Source organism: Eleutherodactylus coqui, chromosome 6 (assembly GCF_035609145.1).
Source record: "Eleutherodactylus coqui strain aEleCoq1 chromosome 6, aEleCoq1.hap1, whole genome shotgun sequence".
Lineage (NCBI taxonomy): Eukaryota > Metazoa > Chordata > Amphibia > Anura > Eleutherodactylidae > Eleutherodactylus > Eleutherodactylus coqui.
The window spans coordinates 78,971,988-78,991,447 of NC_089842.1; the positions used below are offsets into that span (position 1 = coordinate 78,971,988).

The 19,460-nt window shown below is 48.5% G+C and overlaps 1 protein-coding gene across 2 annotated transcripts in view; it reads right to left on the reverse strand.

The window, feature by feature from the left end:
* The window catches only part of LOC136632266 (opioid-binding protein/cell adhesion molecule homolog), a 348,157-nt gene extending 341,374 nt beyond the window's left edge, over positions 1-6,783 (reverse strand). The window contains exon 1 of one of the 2 annotated variants that reach the window (XM_066607029.1): positions 6,664-6,783. In XM_066607029.1, coding sequence (XP_066463126.1) covers positions 6,664-6,745 — 82 coding nt within the window. In that variant the 5' untranslated portion in view covers positions 6,746-6,783. The remainder of the gene's footprint in view (positions 1-6,663) is intronic. The other variant, XM_066607033.1, reaches the window with a different exon arrangement.
* Between the last annotated feature and the right edge of the window lie 12,677 nt (positions 6,784-19,460).

A 19,460-nucleotide genomic window follows, 5' to 3' on the forward strand; every position in this document is an offset into this window, starting at 1 on the left:
TGCAAAAGACATTACATGTATGACATTTATGGAGGGGCCAGCAACGTAGACGTCTGGCCACTACAGTAACATAGTATGTAAGACTAAAGAAAAGACATATATCCATCCAGTTCAGCCTGTTAAACAAATCTCCGCCCCCCTTCCCACCCAGTGTTAATCCAGAGGAAGGCAATTAAAAAAAAAAAAGAGGTAGAAGCCATATTTTCCCAATTTAAGGAATAAAATTCCTTACCGACTATCTAGCAATCTAGCAATCTGAGTAATCCCTGGATTAACCCTTTTGAAGTCAAAGGTGATAATGACATATAATATTGTATCACTCAAGAAAGGCATCCAGGCCCCTCTTTTAGTGATATCATACTTGCATGTGAGAAGACATTACTGATCTTCCTTATACAAACTTCATCCCCTTTGGCAATACTCAGAAATGTCTATTCCTATGGGATTCTATATGAAATCTGACCACTGTCTGTGTAACTGTACCTGGTGCACCCCAAGATCAGCATTCAGGAGCCAGCTACCTGAGTATTTTAGGCCTGGCTGCAAGAAGAACTAAGGAGTACTGAGTATTCATCTCACAAATATGGCTGCCATGAGATGAGGGGCCGTAGAGAATGGGAATACACAGGTCTAAACTCCTAACAACATACCTGGCAGCGCCCCAGGCTCCCCAGCTAAAGGGATGTAGTTGGTGCAAAGCTCTGCCGTCACTTACAGAACATTCCTCCATCTCTTGATCTTGAAGAAACAGGATATTAACTGTAAGTTGCTGATCCAGTCGGCTATAAATATGAGGAACTGATGAGGAACTCTACAGTTATCCATTGAGTTACAATGGTCTCAGGGTACAATATTTTCCTGAATCACTGTAACTTGAAACCAGATTTAATATACACTCTGTCAAAAAAAAAAAATTTAAGCACCTAGAAGAAGTTGTTATTTTGCTGCAGAACACGGCATGCAGTTACATCTCAGGCAGATATGTAAATGATGAGAGTTGTGGTGTGATTAGATGAACAGTCTTGCCACCTGAGGCCCTAAAAGTTGCCCCACCCTTGGCCTATAAAAGGCTCTCGGAGGCTCCTTGTGTGTAGTGACCTCTTCTTCCGCTAGTGTAGAGCTTGTTGACCACTAGACGCCTCTATGACGGAATCCAAGAGATTTCGCCCAGTTAAAAGAGTTTGAGAGGGGCGCATTATTGTAATGATGCAAGAAGCAGGGGGGTTATATCAATGAATTGGCTGCCGCATGGGCAGGTGAAGGGAGAATGCCATTCTCCCCAGCTCCAAATAAATTGGAGCTGGGGAAAACGGAAATAAAAAGAACAAATAGGATTAGAAAGTGTTAAGAGTTATTAGATTGCCTATCACGGTACGGCTTCCAGTAGGATAATGCTTGACTGCACACAGCAAATGTGTCATAGGTATGCCTCCACAACATTGTCGCATATCCGTGGCCTGCCTAGTCGCCAGATGTATCGCCAACTTCAACAGCCTATGAGTTTGCACGATCTAGAGGCTCCGTTACAGCAAATGTGAACCAATATGCCACAGGATATAATACAGAACCTGTTTGCCTCCATGCACACCCGTATCACATCTTGTATCCAACCTAGAGGCGACATAACAGGGTACTAGAGCCTCCATGCCTGCCTGTATTGCATCTTGTACCTAAGCTAGATGCGATACAACAGGGTACTAGAGCCTCCATACTCGCCTGTATCACATCTTGTGTCCAAGGTAGAAGTGGTGCAACAGGGTACTAGAGCCTCCATGCCCGCCTGTATCACATCTTGTACCCATGCTAAAAGCGGTATAACAAGGTAGTAGAGCCTCAGTGCCCACCCATATCGCATCTTGTACCCAAGCTAGAGGTGGTACAACAGAATACTACAGCCTCCATGCCTGCCTGTATCACATTTTATACCCAAGCTAGAGGCGGTACAACAGAGTACTGGAGCCTCCCTTCAAGTGTTCAGTTTTCTGCAATAAATTATCCTTTTGCTCTGATACTGTAATTACTTACTTATATCAACGTTACAATCACACATAGAAACTCCTAGGTGCTTGATATATATTTTTTTCTTTTACAATAAGTGTACAATGTCACATACAGTCTGAAATTGCAGCACATGCACTTTGTTGGGAAATCCAGCTATTCAGTAAGAACATTTGACTAGTAAAACACCTGCATTACTAATTGGCGGTCTAGTAGTGCCTCTCTACAGTACAGTGTGGCACTACGTGTGCTGTAATTCCCTTGAATGCTGAGCTGTTCCCTCCATCACCAGAAGAGGGCGGATCCTTTTTACTTCTCTGGTACACTGTATATACTGTATCGGACCCTAATGAAGCTCCTGTCTGCTACATAGAAAATGATTTACATCTTCCAGCAGCTCATTCTGACTGTTATATGTAAGAACTTGTTTTATCTGGATTAGTTATCTGCTACATTTTCTTTAATCTCATTTTGTATTATTTTTGACTAATATTTTGAGGGCTTTGGAACCACTTGACAGTTTCCCATAAAGTTATGGTTTCAACATACACTATTTAACAAACAATGGGGAAAAAAACCCCATTAATATGTTAAAAGACCACTATACTGTCCAGGGGAGGATTCAAAGGGTCTATGGCCAAAACCAAGGTCCCGCACCCTGCATGCTATACTCTCTAGAATCAGACAATCTCATAATATCAGGACAAAGCCTATTTGTTAAAAGGAACCTGTCGCCACCAAACAGTACCATAAACTTTGGTGCTGTTCGGGGAGGTAGTATTTATGATGAGCAGCTCCCCAACTCACATAGAGTTCTATATCGGAGGGCAAACACACACACAGCAGTCTGAAGAGAGTCAGATTGTGAGACCATGCACAGATATAACTGGGGAACACTGCGGGAATAGGGGACCAGCAAAGTATATAAAAAAAGTTATATATTTTTTGCCGCTGTAATACAAGCAAAAGAATGACCTAAATTGAATAATAAAGCACTTTTTCTGAAAGACATGCAGTGTCCAAATACGTTTGTCCATATAGTGTATATATAATCCCAACTCCCCATCACAAACAGCACCATAACTTAGTTTACTGTGCTGTTCAGAGGTGACAAGTTCCCTTTTACAGTTTGCAGGGACTGCTCATCTCAGGCCTCATCAGGGGCATATACATTTTACTTTTTGGTCATCAACTAGGTGATGGTGTCTGAGAAGAAGGTGGTCAGGGGGATGAGTGCCCTGATTTCTAAATTACATGACATCCCAACCTATATGTGACACAAGCTGTTGGTGGTTTACACTTCTCTTTACATTTACTACTATCTGATCAGAGAGAAGCGGCGCCTTCCTTTCAGGTGAACAGTCTGCTAATGACAATACCTCTGCTGTTATAAATCAAGCATCTGATCCTGCAGGGACCTCACCCTAAAACCTGTCATCCAAGCCTGCATCTGCACAGCCGCAGATAATGACACCCCGTTTACTACGCAGATTCTGCACTTCCTAAACGCCTCATTTCCAGGGTTTCTCCTCCAACGGATCTGCAGATAGCAGTTAGGAGTAGCTTTATTACAGACCAGTGCAAAGAAAAGATGAGGAGACAGCGCCTCCCAAACATTACATATCAGCTCTCATAAAAGGGAGACACAGCAAATGAAGTGATAGGTAAATAAAGAGCCACATCAGATAAAGGACAGGAGAAGTTATAATTCACAGTTTGCATCGATGCAGAATAAGAGCAGATACTGAGACTTACACCCAGTATACAGGACAGAAGTTATGCTTGCAAGGAAATCCAAGCTGAAACTCAAGCAGCAGAGGCCAGAGAGTAATTATAGCACTAGATAATATAGTAAGACGGACATCACAAGTCTCATCAATAGAGCTCCCAGGACCCAACCGGAACGCTATCTAATGCCTTCTACTGGGCATTCAGCTTTAACCCTTTTAATGCCCCCTTTGCATTGTCTAAAGTGCAGGCGATGGGTTACAGGCTATACTCACATTTGCCATCAAGGAACCTAATGCTTACCTGTTGACCACATTATAAGTCAATGAATTCTACCGGTCGCAGCTTGGATCCATCGTAAGATAAATCTGGCAGTTTCAGGCTACTGTTCTATAGATCTATATGTTGTACAAATGGACTGCGACCAGCAGAGCTCACTGACTTATAATGAGGTTCTTCTAGGTTCAAAAGTGACAGAACTTCTGAAGGAGGTTCCAAACAGTAGTATGGCTATAACCAGACTAAGGACACGTGGCCAGCAACCAGACAACTATCCATCTCCCATAACAAAAGATCCTGGCAGTGCTCCTGTATAAGACGTTACACTCCATCCACTCCAACAGTCATTCCTTCCACCCCAGTAAGAATACCACATAGAGACCAGCAAGTAGAGAACATCAGTGTCATACACCGAGCAGGAGACTACACTTACGAATAATATGCCAAACTATTCGCAGGGAGGTCGCTAATTATGGGGTTTGTGACCCGGGTGAGGAGAGGTGAAGATGGGGAAAGGAGGACAAAACTACAGGAAATCAGAAAAAAAATGGCAAGGGATGTAGATTATAGGTAGTTGTGAAGAGTGTACAATGGGGTGTAAGTCTGAAGGGTAATGAATGAAGGGGAAACATTCCACAATTCTCAGATGTTCAAGAGGTACATAGAGAAGCAGGTTCAAGAGGTGATAAGGAGAAGCAGGTGCTGGGGTGAGAGAGGATGTAGAGATGGAGGGAAAGAACAGGGTCCTACAGGTTTTGGGTGACAGGGGATGGGGAGCAAGGGAAAGAGTTCTACAAGTGTTGGTGGGTAGGTGATGATATGCAGGTGTTGGGGTGCTGGGAATGGCATGCAACAGGTGTTGGGTGGAGATGATGGGAGGATGGGTGACAATGTTGAATAGGTGTTGGAGGCAAGAGATAATGAGGTACATGTGTGTGTGTGCGCACGACAAAGAATGGGACGCAGAAGGTGAGGGTCAAAAAATGAGATGCACCAGGTGATGAATGGCAAGGAACGAGATGCACCAGGCATTTGGGGGATGCAAGTGTTGGATACCACAGGTGAGTGGGGGTGCAGATGATGGTGGGGCAGATGACTATGTTGAACAGGTGTTGTAGGCAGGGGATTATGTGCTGTAGGTGTGTGCGGGGGGGGGGGGGGGGGGCAGGGAATGGGCTGCACCAGGTGTTGGGTGAATGCAGTATAAGTTTGGGGAGGTGGCAGGAAATGGGAAATACCAGGTATACAGGTGCAAGTAAAGAGATGCAGCACGTCTTGGGCGACAGGAAATGACATGAACCAGGTGTTGGAGGGGAGGGGGGGTGGTGGAGGGAAATGCAGCAGGTATTGGGGGCTAAGGAATGCAATGCAGCAGGTTTTGGGGGTATGCAGTTAATGGAATGCAGAAGGTGTTGAGGGGCAAGAAACGGGATGCACCAGGTCCTGGAGGGATGCAGGGATTGGGATGCACCAGGTCCTGAAGGGATGCAGGGATTGGGATGCACCAGGTCCTGGAGGGATGCAGGGATTGGGATGCACCAGGTCCTGGAGGGATGCAGGGATTGGGATGCACCAGGTCCTGGAGGGATGCAGAGATTGGGATGCACCAGGTCCTGGAGGGATGCAGGGAATGGGATGCACCAGGTCCTGGAGGGATGCAGGGAATGGGATGCACCAGGTCCTGGAGGGATGCAGGGAATGGGATGCACCAGGTCCTGGAGGGATGCAGGGATTGGGATGCACCAGGTCCTGGAGGGATGCAGGGAATGGGATGCACCAGGTCCTGGAGGGATGCAGGGAATGGGATGCACCAGGTCCTGGAGGGATGCAGGGAATGGGATGCACCAGGTCCTGGAGGGATGCAGGGAATGGGATGCACCAGGTCCTGGAGGGATGCAGGGAACGGGATGCACCAGGTCCTGGAGGGATGCAGGGAATTTGGATGCTCCAGGTCCTGGAGGGATGCAGGGAATGGGATGTTCCAGGTCCTGGAGGGATGCAGGGAATTTGGATGCTCCAGGTCCTGGAGGGATGCAGGGAATGGGATGTTCCAGGTTCTGGAGGGATGCAGGGAATTTGGATGCTCCAGGTCCTGAAGGGAAGCAGGGAATGGGATGCTCTAGATCCTGCAGGGGTGCAGGGAATGGGATGCTCCAGGTTCTGGAGGGATGAAGGGAATGGGATGCTCCAGGTTCTGGAGGGAAGCAGGGAATGGGATGCTCTAGAACCTGCAGGGGTGCAGGGAATGGGATGCTCCAGGTTCTGGAGGGATGAAGGGAATGGGATGCACCAGGTGTTGAGGGGCAAGAAACGGGAAGCACCAGATCCTGGATGGATTCCGGAGAACGGGATGCACCAGGTGTTGAGGGATGCAGGGAATGGGATGTACCAGGTATTCAGGCGCAAGGAGCAGGAAGCACCAGATCCTGGAGGGATGCAGGGAACGGGATGCACCAGGTGTTGGAGATATGGAATGCAATGCAGCAGGTCTTGGGGGGATGCAGGAAATGGAATGCAGCAGGTGTTGAGGAGCAAGGAATGAGATGCAGCAGGTGTTGAGGGATAAGACATGCAATGCACCAGGTCTATGGCGAATGCACCAGGTCTAGGGGGGTGCTGCAGGTGTCGGGGAGCAGACGTTCCGCAAAGCGCCGGTACCTGCAGTGGAGAGCAGTACGGACAGCGCCGGGCCGAGCAGGCAGCACAGGGCTCGGCGGAGCAGAGCGGGCGCTCCCCGCATGGTGTCGGCTGCTGAGGTGAGGAGGCTGCGGGTGATGCTGCTGCCGGAATCCGGGGTCTCCGCTCAGTGACTGCTCCGAGCCGCGCTCTCCCCGCACTGAGCCCGCCCGCCGCCAGCCATTGGCTGAGTGCTGCCCGGGAACACGGCACCTGTCACCGGCCCTGCAGGGGTTAAAGCCCCCTCCCCGCCCCCCAGGCGTTATTAGCGACCAGGCTATAATATAGATGGAGGGTAGAGAATGCTAGGAGCCCTTGGATACGGCGCTGGAGTTCTGCGCTTCTCTACAGGTGGAGTTGTGGAGAGCAGCCCGGTGATCAGAACCCGTGTGTCGCAATGCTTTGTGATGGGGACCCGTGTGATATTGCGGGGTGCAGCATGTGTGATGTTGCGAGGTGCAGCATGTGTGAGGTTGCGGGGTGCAGCATGTGTGATGTTGCGGGGTGCAGCATGTGTGAGGTTGCGGGGTGCAGCATGTGTGAGGTTGCGGGGTGCAGCATGTGTGAGGTTGCGGGGTGCAGCATGTGTGACGTTGCGGGGTGCAGCATGTGTGAGGTTGCGGGGTGCAGCATGTGTGATGCTGCGGGGTGCAGCATGTGTGACGTTGGGGGGTGCAGCGCGTGTGACGTTGGGGGGGTGCAGTGCGTGTTAGGTTGCGGGGAGCAGTGCGTGTGAGGTTGCGGGGAGCAGTGCGTGTGAGGTTGCAGGGAGCAGTGCGTGTGAGGTTGCGGGGAGCAGTGCGTGTGAGGTTGCGGGGAGCAGTGCGTGTGAGGTTGCGGGGAGCAGTGCGTGTGAGGTTGCGGGGAGCAGTGCGTGTGAGGTTGCGGGGAGCAGTGCGTGTGAGGTTGCGGGGAGCAGTGCGTGTGAGGTTGCGGGGAGCAGTGCGTGTGAGGTTGCGGGGAGCAGTGTGTGTGAGGTTGCGGGGAGCAGTGCGTGTGAGGTTGCGGGGAGCAGTGCGTGTGAGGTTGCGGGGAGCAGTGCGTGTGAGGTTGCGGGGAGCAGTGCGTGTGAGGTTGCGGGGAGCAGTGCGTGTGAGGTTGCGGGGAGCAGTGCGTGTGAGGTTGCGGGGAGCAGTACGTGTGAGGTTGCGGGGAGCAGTGCGTGTGAGGTTGCGGGGAGCAGTACGTGTGAGGTTGCGGGGAGCAGTACGTGTGAGGTTGCGGGGAGCAGTGCGTGTGACGTTGGGGGGGGGGTGCAGCGCGTGTGAGGTTGCGGGGAGCAGTGCGTGTGAGGTTGCGGGGAGCAGTGCGTGTGAGGTTGCGGGGAGCAGTACGTGTGAGGTTGCGGGGAGCAGTGCGTGTGAGGTTGCGGGGAGCAGTGCATGTGAAGTTGCGGGGTGCAGTGCGTGTTAGGTTGTGGGGTGCAGTGCGTGTTAGGTTGCGGGGAGCAGTGCGTGTGAGGTTGCGGGGAGCAGTGCTGCTCAAGTTGATCAGCCCTTCCCTTTCCAATATGGTGCAGCGGACTCCAGATGCTGTGACTGTAGTTGGCCCCAATACTGTGAGGATGGAAGTCTATGGACTGCGGTGTTGTTGGAGAGGCGTACACAAAGGATGTAACTTCTGCAGCTGGAAACCTATGAATTTTGGCGCAGATCCATGCTAAAATCCACACGTCTTTTATGCAGATTTTGAAACCGATTTTAGTGTGGATTTGACCCAATTTTCTTCATGAAGGTACAAAATCCATAACAAAAATCTACAGCATAAATTAAATTGCTGCGGTTTTAAAATTCAGACCCTTTTTTTGGCGGCATGTGGGTGAGCTTTCTTGAGACAGGGGCAGAGAGGCCACTGACTGAGCACCAGGTGACTGGGATGAGGTGCGACCGGTAGATTGTACTAAGTAGCAGTACTTGCATCAGTTTGCTGTAACACCAGTGCTGCGCCTCCCCTACTGGAGGAGACGGATAACCTGCTGCTTTGAATATTGTCGAAGAATAAAGACTGTCCCTGAGTAGCCCTCGCTGTCTTTTGTACCATATCCTCAAGTATCTGGGGATCTCTGCCCCCTCAGCACCTGCACTTTATATTTTCGGGTAGTTGGCAAGACATTCGCAATGAAGAGAAATGACCCAGTAGTGATCTTGGGAAGTGAGGCAGAGACCCCACTACCAAAGATAATGGTCGCAGATGTTGTAGATTTGGAGGCAACCACACTAACTGTGCAGTTAAAAGATGGTTGGTTCAACTGAGGCCCCAGCGGTGTCCCCGGAGAATTCCACAATGACCAGGGCTTGTTAGAGATAGCACTGCAGGTCTTGGGGACTGTAAACAGGTAAACTGCCATCTTAATGTTCATGCTCTTGTTTTTGTACCTGTCATGGGTCAGGAATGCTATTTTTTTCTTCTTAGGGAGAGCCACTAGAAGGTAAGTGTGTGAGGAGACTTCTAAGACCATCCATGCTCCTCTGGGTAATATGCAAATAAGAGAGCTGGAACAATGCCTCTGCAGCTCCACATATTGGAAGACAGCATTCTTGCAAGTCAATGTTAGACTCTTTATACAAGCCTTGTAACAATGACTGGGAAGTGAAAGCCAAGCCAGAAAACCATACACAGACAGCTGTTTCAGGGTGTTTGTTCCTGTCATTACACATGCTGTGGTACAGGCTAGCTTGAGTCCTCCACATGAGGAGCCTCAGTAGACGTGCAGGAGACCCGAATCAACTGACTCTCCTGTTTCTGTTTGAACTACACTATATCCTTTGATAGCTGTGCCTTCTTACTGTTATGATTCATGATTGTACACCCTTGTGACTGATCATTTTTCTGCTGGGGAGAGTAGAGGGGGATGCAGTGTAGAGGGGAGTACAGGGTCACAAAGCGCAGAAGAGAGTATAGGAGCATCTACTGTAGAGACACTACTGAAGGATATAAAGATAGAAGCATATAGTGTAGAGAGGCAGGAGGATATATAGCAGTATGCTGAGTACAGTATATAGACTACAGGAGTATATATAGCAGTTAAAGGGGCAGATGAACAAACATAGGGCTGTGTGCTGCGTCCTGCAGAGGAGAGAGGCTTCAGGCGCAACAAGCAGAGTAGCACAGCCATGACCCACCTGCTACCAGAGAGCAATGGAGGTTTTCTTCATGCTGAGGTCAGACCAGACCTTAACCTAACTTATAATGGGGTCCACTAGGGCTCCCAGATGGTATCTGTCATTTTGATGGGCAGAATATCATTGCATGGTGTACTTTTCTACCTGTCAGATTTGATGGAACGGCACACAGAGGCTCCTCGCAGCAAGCCACCTGTTAAGGTGAAGCAGCAGGCTATAATTATAGATGGATGTGACGCAGGAATAAGGCCACAGTTATTGTACAAGGAACATCTGAAGAAATTACATCCACGATGTGGAGCTTCCTGTGGAGAAAGGACGCAGCTCCTATGGGGCATGAGAAGGTAGGTTACAGTTAGTAAGACAGGAATGAAGGCCCATGAGACATGTGCCTTGCTGTGGCCAACTGGGAGAGGATGGAAAGGAGATGTAACCACCAGCGGGTTACGCTAGTTGCTTAAAGTCGTTTTGAGACAATACGGAATGTTATGGCACATTTTGATACAATGTTCAAGTATACAAACCGTCATATGGAATAGCTTACTGTAAATAATGTTATGGTTTAGTAAAAGTTATTTTTGATAAAAACGTGCTGCCTCCGTCTGTCATCGCCGCGCTGTCAGCTAACCTGCCACCAGGTATGTAGCACCTGCCTGTTCATAGAGCAGTGTACTGGGGGATATAGTGTAAAGGAGGAGATGGTGTAGAGGAGAATACAGAGGCATAGGGTGTAGAGCAGTGTATAGGGGCAGAGTCCAGAGGAGAGTACAGGAGGATAAGATGTAGAGAAGAGTATAGTGCAGAGGAATGTACCAAAGGCTATATAGCAGTGGTGGCGAACCTATGGCACGCGTGCAAGAGGCGGTACGCAGAGCCCTCCCTGCTGGCACACGCGCCGTCGGCTGCTCACCATGGTTGTGAATACCAGCAGGGGTGCTGAGGCTCCCCTGCCAGTATTCACTCAGCAGCGCTGCTAATGGCGCTGATCCCAGATGCACACTGTGACGTCAGTGTGCAGCCTGGATCCTCCTCCCCTGACGTCTCCTCTTTGGTTCCGTGAGAGCAGAGTGGTGGAGGCGTCCGGCAGCACACTCGCATCACAGTATGCACCTGGGATCAGTGCCAGCAGCAGCGCGGAGCAGAGGAGCAGTGGCGATTTGACATGGAGGAGGGGGTAAGTATATGGGTCTCAGGGGGCGCTATTACTGCTGGGGCTGATGTAGGGGATATAGTTAGTAATAGTGTCCCCTATATCGGCTCCAGTAGTAATAGCATTACTACTGCGGCTGCTGTGTGGTGTTTCTATTACTACTGGGGCCACTGTGGGATGCCACTATTACTACTGGGGCTACTATGGGATGCCACTATTACTACTGGGGCCGCTGTGGGATGCCACTATTACTACTGGGGCTGCTGTGGGATGCCACTATTACTACTGGGGCCGCTGTGGGATGCCACTATTACTACTGGGGCCGCTGTGGGATGCCACTATTACTACTGGGGCTGCTGTGGGATGCCACTATTACTACTGGGGCCGCTGTGGGATGCCACTATTACTACTGGGGCCGCTGTGGGATGCCACTATTACTACTGGGGCCGCTGTGGGATGCCACTATTACTACTGGGGCCGCTGTGGGATGCCACTATTACTACTGGGGCCGCTGTGGGATGCCACTATTACTACTGGGGCTGCTGTGGGATGCCACTATTACTACTGGGGCCACTGAGAAATGCCACTATTACTACTGGGGCCGCTGTGGGATGCCACGATTACTATTGGGACCGTTGTGGGATGCCACTGTGGGATTGCACTATTACCACTTGGGCCACTGTGGGGTGTCACAATTATAGCTGGGGCCACTCTTAGGGGTCATTATCACTGCTGGGGTATGTTCACACGTGGCGGAAATGCTGCTGAATGTCCTCAGCGGAAATTTTCATGGCAATTTCCACAACATTACCGCATCCAAAAAGCAGTCAAAATCTGCACACTGTCTATTTTGAAACATCCCTGTCCTTCTTAGAACGACGGAGGTAAAAACATACATCGTGATAAGCCCCGCCCGCTGATGTATTGGCACTTTGCGATAAATAAGTGGGTTTTGGGTAGCAGTTTGGGCACTTGGTCTCTAAAAGCTTTGCCATCACTGCTATTTAGGAATAGGGGAGTACAGGGGGATACAGTATGGAGGAGGGTAAAGGGGGATTAAAGGCCTGATTATTTTTAGGGTCCCTTTATACTGAATTGTTCAGATTCTTGCGTTCATCATAAATGCTGGCAGCGACTGAACAATGAACAATAATTGGTTGGTTATGCAGTTTCTGCAGACATAAAAATCAAACAACGATTGGACCATGTAAACAGACCGTCTTTCATCTATGAACGACGGCCCGTTTATTGTGAATGTAGCCAGGTGGCTGGGGCGATGGCCAGTGCGTTCCACCTCCATTTACTGAGCAATGCTCCCTCTTGTATGAAAGCACAGGAGCATTATTGCTGGGATAACTGTCAGGTGCTGAAGTGCCCGACAGTCATCCCATGTAAAATAACCCTTAGGGTGCATTCCCACGAACGTATATTGGCTCGGTTTTCATGCCGAGCCGATATACGTCTTCCTCATGTGCAGGGGGCGGAGGATGGAAGAGCCAGGAGCAGGAACTGAGCTCCCGTCCCCTCTCTGCCTCCTCTCCGCCCCTCTGCACTATTTGCAATGGGAAGAAGCGGAACAGGGGCGGGGCTAATTCTCAGAACCTAACCCCGCCCCCGTCCCGTCTCCTTTCATTGCAAATAGTGGAGAGGAGGCAGAGAGGGGGCAGGAGCTCAGTTCCTGCTGGGAAAGAGCCGTAAGATTAGGGAACCTATCATTATTTAAGGCTGGATTCACACGAACGTATATCGGCTCGGTTTTCACCCCGAGCCGATATACGTCGTCCTCATCTGCAGGGGGGGGGGGGGAGGATGGAAGAGCCAGGAGCAGTGCTCTAAGCTCCCGCCCCCTCTCCACCCCCTCTCGCCCCCCTCTCGCACCCCTCTCCGCCCGTCTGCACTATTTGCAATGAAAGGAGGTGGGACGGGGATGGGGCTAGGTTCTGAGAATTAGCCCCGCCCCCATGCTGCCTCACCCCATTGCAAATAGTGCAGAGGGGCGGAGAGGAGGCAGAGAGGGGGCGGGAGCTCAGTTCCTGCTCCTGGCTCTTCCATCCTCCCCCTCTGCAGATGAGGACGACGTATATCGGCTCAGCGTGAAAACTGAGCCGATATACGTTCGTGTGAATCCAGCCTTAATCTGATATTGGATCGGCATCTTGCATACTTTCCTGTCCATATTTACGTCATTACCTGTAAGGCCCCCTGCACACGGGCAAGTCAGACCCCGCATGCGGGATTCCCGCAGCGGATTCCGACCTAATGCCTGGCTGGTGACCCCAGCTTACCTGCTAGGCGTCTTCTCCTCTGCTGCTGATGTGCCAGCTAAAGCACCGGCAGACATGTGCAGTACAAAGGACACCACGTCAACGCTATGGTGATGACACGGCTGACGTGACTATTCTGCAAGATGATTGCAGAATGGCCGCAAGACGGACGGCTTCCATTGACTTTAATGTGAGCCGGCGGTGCATAGCCCGCACAAAATCACAGCGTGCTGTGATTTCTCTCCCGCGAGCGGAAAATCGCAATCGATCGCAATGCAAATCCACCCGTGTGCAGGAGGCCTTAGGGACCACCTTCTTGATTCTAGCAGTTAATGCGATCGAGAATCTTTGCTGAGCTTTGATTATCTTAATGAAACAACTGCTAAAGCTGAACACAGCAGCAGAAGAGATGTTTCTCGGGATCTGATAATCTGTTGCAATAGATCAACGTAGGTCATAAATGTATAGTATACCGTCAAAGGAATGCAAACTTTTGCAACATTACATTTCTGCCATTGATTTCCATTATAAAAAAAATGTTCATCGCTGGTTACCTAGTATATAAAAATGTTCTGCCTCCCAGCTGAAGGATATTTTCTCCATAAACACAACAGGGGAGCTTTTTAAAATGGTCTAAATGAAAAACTGTCTTCCTTACCCATAGCAACCAGTCACAGCACAGCTTTCAATTTTTCAAGAGTAAGATAAGAAATGAAAGCTGCACTGCGATTAGTTGCTATGGACAAGAAGGGCAGTTATTCTTTTAGGCAGTTTTATAAATCTTCCCCAGTGTGTAATGACCTAACACTGAACTAAAATTATAATCCCCATATCAGCCATAAGAAGAAGTGAAGAACCTCTACAACCTGCAGCAGTGTCTTCCGGTGTCATTCATTGCTCCCGCTCTCCCTGCTGAGTTGCCCATGTCATTGAAGGAAAACTAGAAGTTATTGGTGGTAGCTGGAGCACATTTAGTTTAGCTAAACACTTGCTAAATTCTCTTATGCTTTAATTTCAGATTGGCGGAATTCATGTTCGAGATCACAATCACTACATCATCATCATAATCATTTCAAAGTAAAGATTAGCAGAGGGCGGTGTCATAGGAGCGGATCAGGATGGTGAGAATAATAGAAAGGGTCGTTAGTATTGAAACTCATTGTGCCAAGTAGAACACTCCCTTTCACGCGACCGTATGCATTTTTACGCTCGGCCGTACATGGGGGAAAAAAAACACATGAAAAAAGAATAGTCGCAATCAAGTCCAGGTTTTAATTAGAATATTATCAGCCATTTACATGGCGGCTGCTGCGTAATGGCAGAAAATACGCTTCTGCGCGGAAATCCCTTGGTAATCAGAAATCCTCGGAATGACTGAATGCTTAAATAGAACCAACTGTCTTCTTTTCCCAGTATTGGATGCAGCTAAACTCCTCCCCCCTCCCTTTTTTTTTCCAGCTCCCACAGAAGTCTATTGGAGCCTCCAGCGTATCTTGGCAAAAGATAGGGCAAGACCTATCATTTCACGCGCCATATAAAATCGGTCGCCATTTTTGATCGCCAATGTCCTATTTTTCCCGATGAAATGGTTTTTTTTTACGTGCCCAAATATCGTTTATCTGAATGAATACATTGTCATCCAATGCTTCACAGAGTCACAATTTTTGGACGCAGCTTCAATAGCTATGTATATACGGTCGTGTGAATAAGCCTTATGTTTAGCAGGTTGTGGACTTCCTACATGCTGTTGACTGTTTGGTTCTGGTGCACATCCAAGTGTTAAATTTACTGACCACACAATATCGCACACACTGGGAAGTATTTGCTAATATTTAGGCACCACTCTATGCTAAGCGTACAATACACCAGAGGTGACAGGTTTCCCTATTCCTCCAATTTGTAGCTCTGTGTGTGATTATAAAGCACACTCCTTTTTCTAGCACTTCACAAGTACAGGAAAAATGAATATGGGTCTTAGCAAGTGCAGCATTCAGCCTGGTGTCTTTGCCATTGTATTGATACATTTGTGCTGCTGTGTCCAGGCAATACTTAAAGCACAATGTAAAAGCAAACGGGTTGCAATCAGTCGCTAAGTAGGACAAAAGCCTTTCCTGAGCATCTCAAAGAGTCTTTTTTAAGGAATATACTGTCTGTGAACTGTACTCATTCCCCAATCAGGGCTCAGTCAGATGAGTGTGGTTTACACGCTGCGAAGCAATGTGTAAACCACGCTGCTGACATGCAGGAAATTCTGCTTAGCTTGGGGTAGCCTTCTAAAAAGGGTTCTTGTGAGCGCTTCCATAGAAGCCTATTGATTGCTATATAAGGCTGGATTCAGACGAACGTATATCGGCTGGGTTTTCACGCCGGCCGATATACGTCGTCTCTCTCTGCAGGAGGGGAGCCTGGAAGGGCCAGGAGCAGTGCTCTGAGCTCCCGCCCCCTCTCTGCCTCCTCTCCGCCCTTCTGCACTCTTTGCAATGAGGAGATGCGGGACTAATTCGTGGCACTAAGCCCCGCCCACCTCCTTTCATTGCAAATAGTGCAGAGGGGCGGAGAGGGGGTGAAGAGGAGGCAGAGAGGGGGGTGGGAGCTCAGAGCACTGCTCCTGGCTCTTCCAGCCTCCTCCCCCTGCAGATGAGAACATCGTATATCGGCTTGGCGTGAAAACCCAAGGGTGCATTCACACGAACGTATATCGGCTCGGTTTTCACGCCGAGCCGATATACGTCGTCCTCATCTGCGGGGGGGGGGGGAGGCTGGAAGAGCCAGAAGCAGGAACTGAGCTCCCGCCCCCTCTCTGCCTCCTCTCCGCCCCTCTAGACTATTTGCAATGAAAGGAGGCGGGGCTAAGTTGTGTGATATAGCCCCACCCCCGTCCCGCCTCTCCCCATTGCAAATAGTGCAGAGGGGCGGAGAGGAGGCAGAGAGGGGGCGGGAGCTCAGTTCCAGCCTCCTCCCCCTGCAGAGAGAGAGACAATGTATATCGGCTGGGCGTGAAAACCACCCTAAAGGTGGTTTTACAAGATGTTGTAGCAGCATGTAAAACACGCTCGTCTTGCCGAGCCCTCACAGAGAATCACTTGGTGCTTAAAGAGATTGTCCATTTGTAAAATATTGATGGCTTATCTGCATCAATTGTTGATCAGAGGGGGTCTATTACCTGTGACCCTCGTCAATCAGCTGTTTGCCAGGGAAGTGGGTTTGTGCACTGAGCTGATTTATGCAGAAAGCAGACAGCTCCATTCCCACTGCAGTGGCCAGACTTGATATTACAAAGTTCACATGAAAGCAAATGGAAACTTTGCCTGTAATACAACGCCTGGCCACTGCAGTGAGAGCGGAGCTGTCTGCTTCCTGCAAAAAATTAACTCAGTGGGTAAGCACACTTGCCTAGTAAACAGTTGATCAGAAGGAGTTCTGGGCAGCAGACTCCTGCCAATCCACTATTGATGGCCTGTCCTAATTGTACGCCATCAATAGTTTACAACTGGACAACCCCTTTAACAACAATGGTAAGTGGGAATTCTCACAATGCTGTATGATTATAGGGGCTAGTATGTGTGAATATAAATAAGACACAAAATATAGAATAAAGTTCAGCACACAATCAGACTGGTGGGGTTAAAATAAAAATAAGCCTATACAGCTGATTGTAATAAAAAAAAATATAGCATTTAAAAAACCCAACCAAACGTTAAGGCTAGAGTGCATTTGTGTTACGATAGTCATATAATTTGTCAATCAATTCATAAAATCATTGTCATCTCGAAATAGTAACCAAATATAAAAATCCAACAACAAAACAGGACATGAGAGGATTACATGCTGACATAAATAATAAACATAAGTACATGTACATAAACATAAATCGCCACCATAAATAACAGACTGTAGACAAGAACCGTAGGTCTAAATAGGCCATGGTAATTAATATATGAATAGATGGTGGCAATGTTATGGCAAAGCATAGTCCTATCACATTAATATCTGAAGCAGTCCCCCAAATATGGATATTAGAAATGCAGAAGAAGGTGTTTTATCCACCGCTTAATCTCACAATTATGAATAAGCCTGTAACAGCAGAGAAAGGGTTAGTTCATACATATGAATGGCAGCATGTTCATTGTCGGGTTTTCAGGGGGAGGAGGTGGGCCGGGTCGGGAACAGAGCACCCAGCTCTCGCCCCCTCTCGCCCCTCGCCACTGTTTGCAATGGGAGGGGCAGGACAGGGGCAGAGCTAAGTTCTGCCCCGTCCCACCCCCTCCCATCGCAAATAGTGGAGAGGGGGTGGGAGCTCAGTGCACTGCTTCCAGCCCGCCTCCTCCCTCTGCAGCAAGCGACACCGTATATCGGCTGGGCGTGAAAACTCGGCTGATATACGGACGTGTGAATAAGCCCTTAGGGCGGCTTCACACAGGCGTATTTGTGTGTGTATTTGCATGCTCAAAATTTGCGCATGCAATATGCCGAAAATAGAACCCATGGATTTCAATGGGTTTGCACTCTCTTCCTATTTTTGCACGCACATTTCATACATTTTATGCCCATTCGTGCGCCAAAAGTCCCCAAAGATATCTATGGGAGAGTGCAAGTGCACAATGAGATGCGCATTTCCAAGAGAAAAAGAACACCTCTGGAACTCTTTAGGCTAAATAGCCATTAGAATCAGATCATGGTCGAGTCCTGTGTGTGCAAAAAAATATGTCCCGCAAACGCAAAACGTACAGTAAAATGCGCCAATATGTCCACAAAAAAGCCTCTTTCATAGCCCAAATATGTTGCACTGTTGCACAATTGCATATATACCCATGTGAGGCTGCTCATTTGTCCAATACTTGGTCTGTGTAAAAGGACCAACAATCAGCCAACGAATGAGCTGAAGTTTCAGGCAGCATAAAAATGCCCACTGATTGGCTGCATATCTGCCTGTGTGAACAGGGAGATGTACAGCCATTCATTACCAGCAATCGTTTGTCCCCATAATCTGAATCTTGGCCTGTGTAAAGGAAAATGAAATGAGTACTGATTGACACAGTTGTGGTTTGGCCAATATTTGGCACTTGTAAAAGAGCCATTAGTCCCAGCAAAAAAAAATGTCTATATCACCCCTTAGTCCTGCAAGTGTATACAAGCATGTAATGGCAGGGAAGGATAGCAGCATACGTATAAATGCCAGTGAGATCCAGGGCATTAGTTCCATAAGCTGAAAGTCTCAGAGCCGCACAAATTCAGTATGTTGAGATAAATGGCAAGACTGTATTCCCAGCACTGGGCAATACTGCCACCCTTATAATTCATAAATGTATGAATTCACGAAAGGGTATCAGGCATAGGTGGTAGTTATCTTGTGAGTTATTATATACTGTGTGAAGAATGTTAATAACTGCTGGGTAGTCCCTTCTGGGAACACTTCACACTGAACTTTTTAGGTTGTATTTACATGTGCTGAGTTGGTAGAATTGTCTTGCTGTGGTTTGATAGTTCCTTAGGCCACAGCTATCTACACTTTATATCACTCAGTATGAAAAAAAAATGCAAATTTGCATTCAATTATAATGCATCCAGTTAAATAAAAATCTCTTTCTTTTGGAATTCGCTCCAGTCAAGTGCTTCACTAGAGATTTCTGTGTGCTTGTAAAAAGTAGTCCCTCTGTGCAGCCCCAGCCTAGATGTATGGTAGAGAGCAGGAGTCCCAGTTTATAGGCCTGGAGGCATTTAAATCCCCCCCCCCCCCTTTGATTCTCCATTCTTTGCAGAACATCCTCTATAGCACTGTTTCTCAACCACTTCCAGCCGTGTACCCCTTAGTGATAAGAAGCTCAAGTATCCTAAAAAGAAGCGATCAGTTATAAATGTTAACAAAATAAGGCTATACTCCCACTGCTGTCAGAGACTGTGTTTGGAGCCTCCATCTGCAGTTCCTTCAGATTTGACGGGAAGAACAGCACAGCATGTAGTGCTATCCTTCCTGTCAAAATGACGGATACCATGCTGAAACCCTGATGGAGCCAATTATAAAATAGGATAGGAGATAACTGGCTGATCGGTGGGGGTCTCACTGCTGAGCCCCCCCCCCCCCCGAACTCCAGAATAGGATTCCAGTGTCCCGTTCTGCCTGTCACTGCGGGGATAACTTCTCTCCCCGCAGTGACATCAGCATGAAGTAAGCGCTGGCCAAGTAATGCGCGGTCAGCGCTCCTTCCATTTCAATGGGGCTGATGGAAATAACTAAACAGGTGC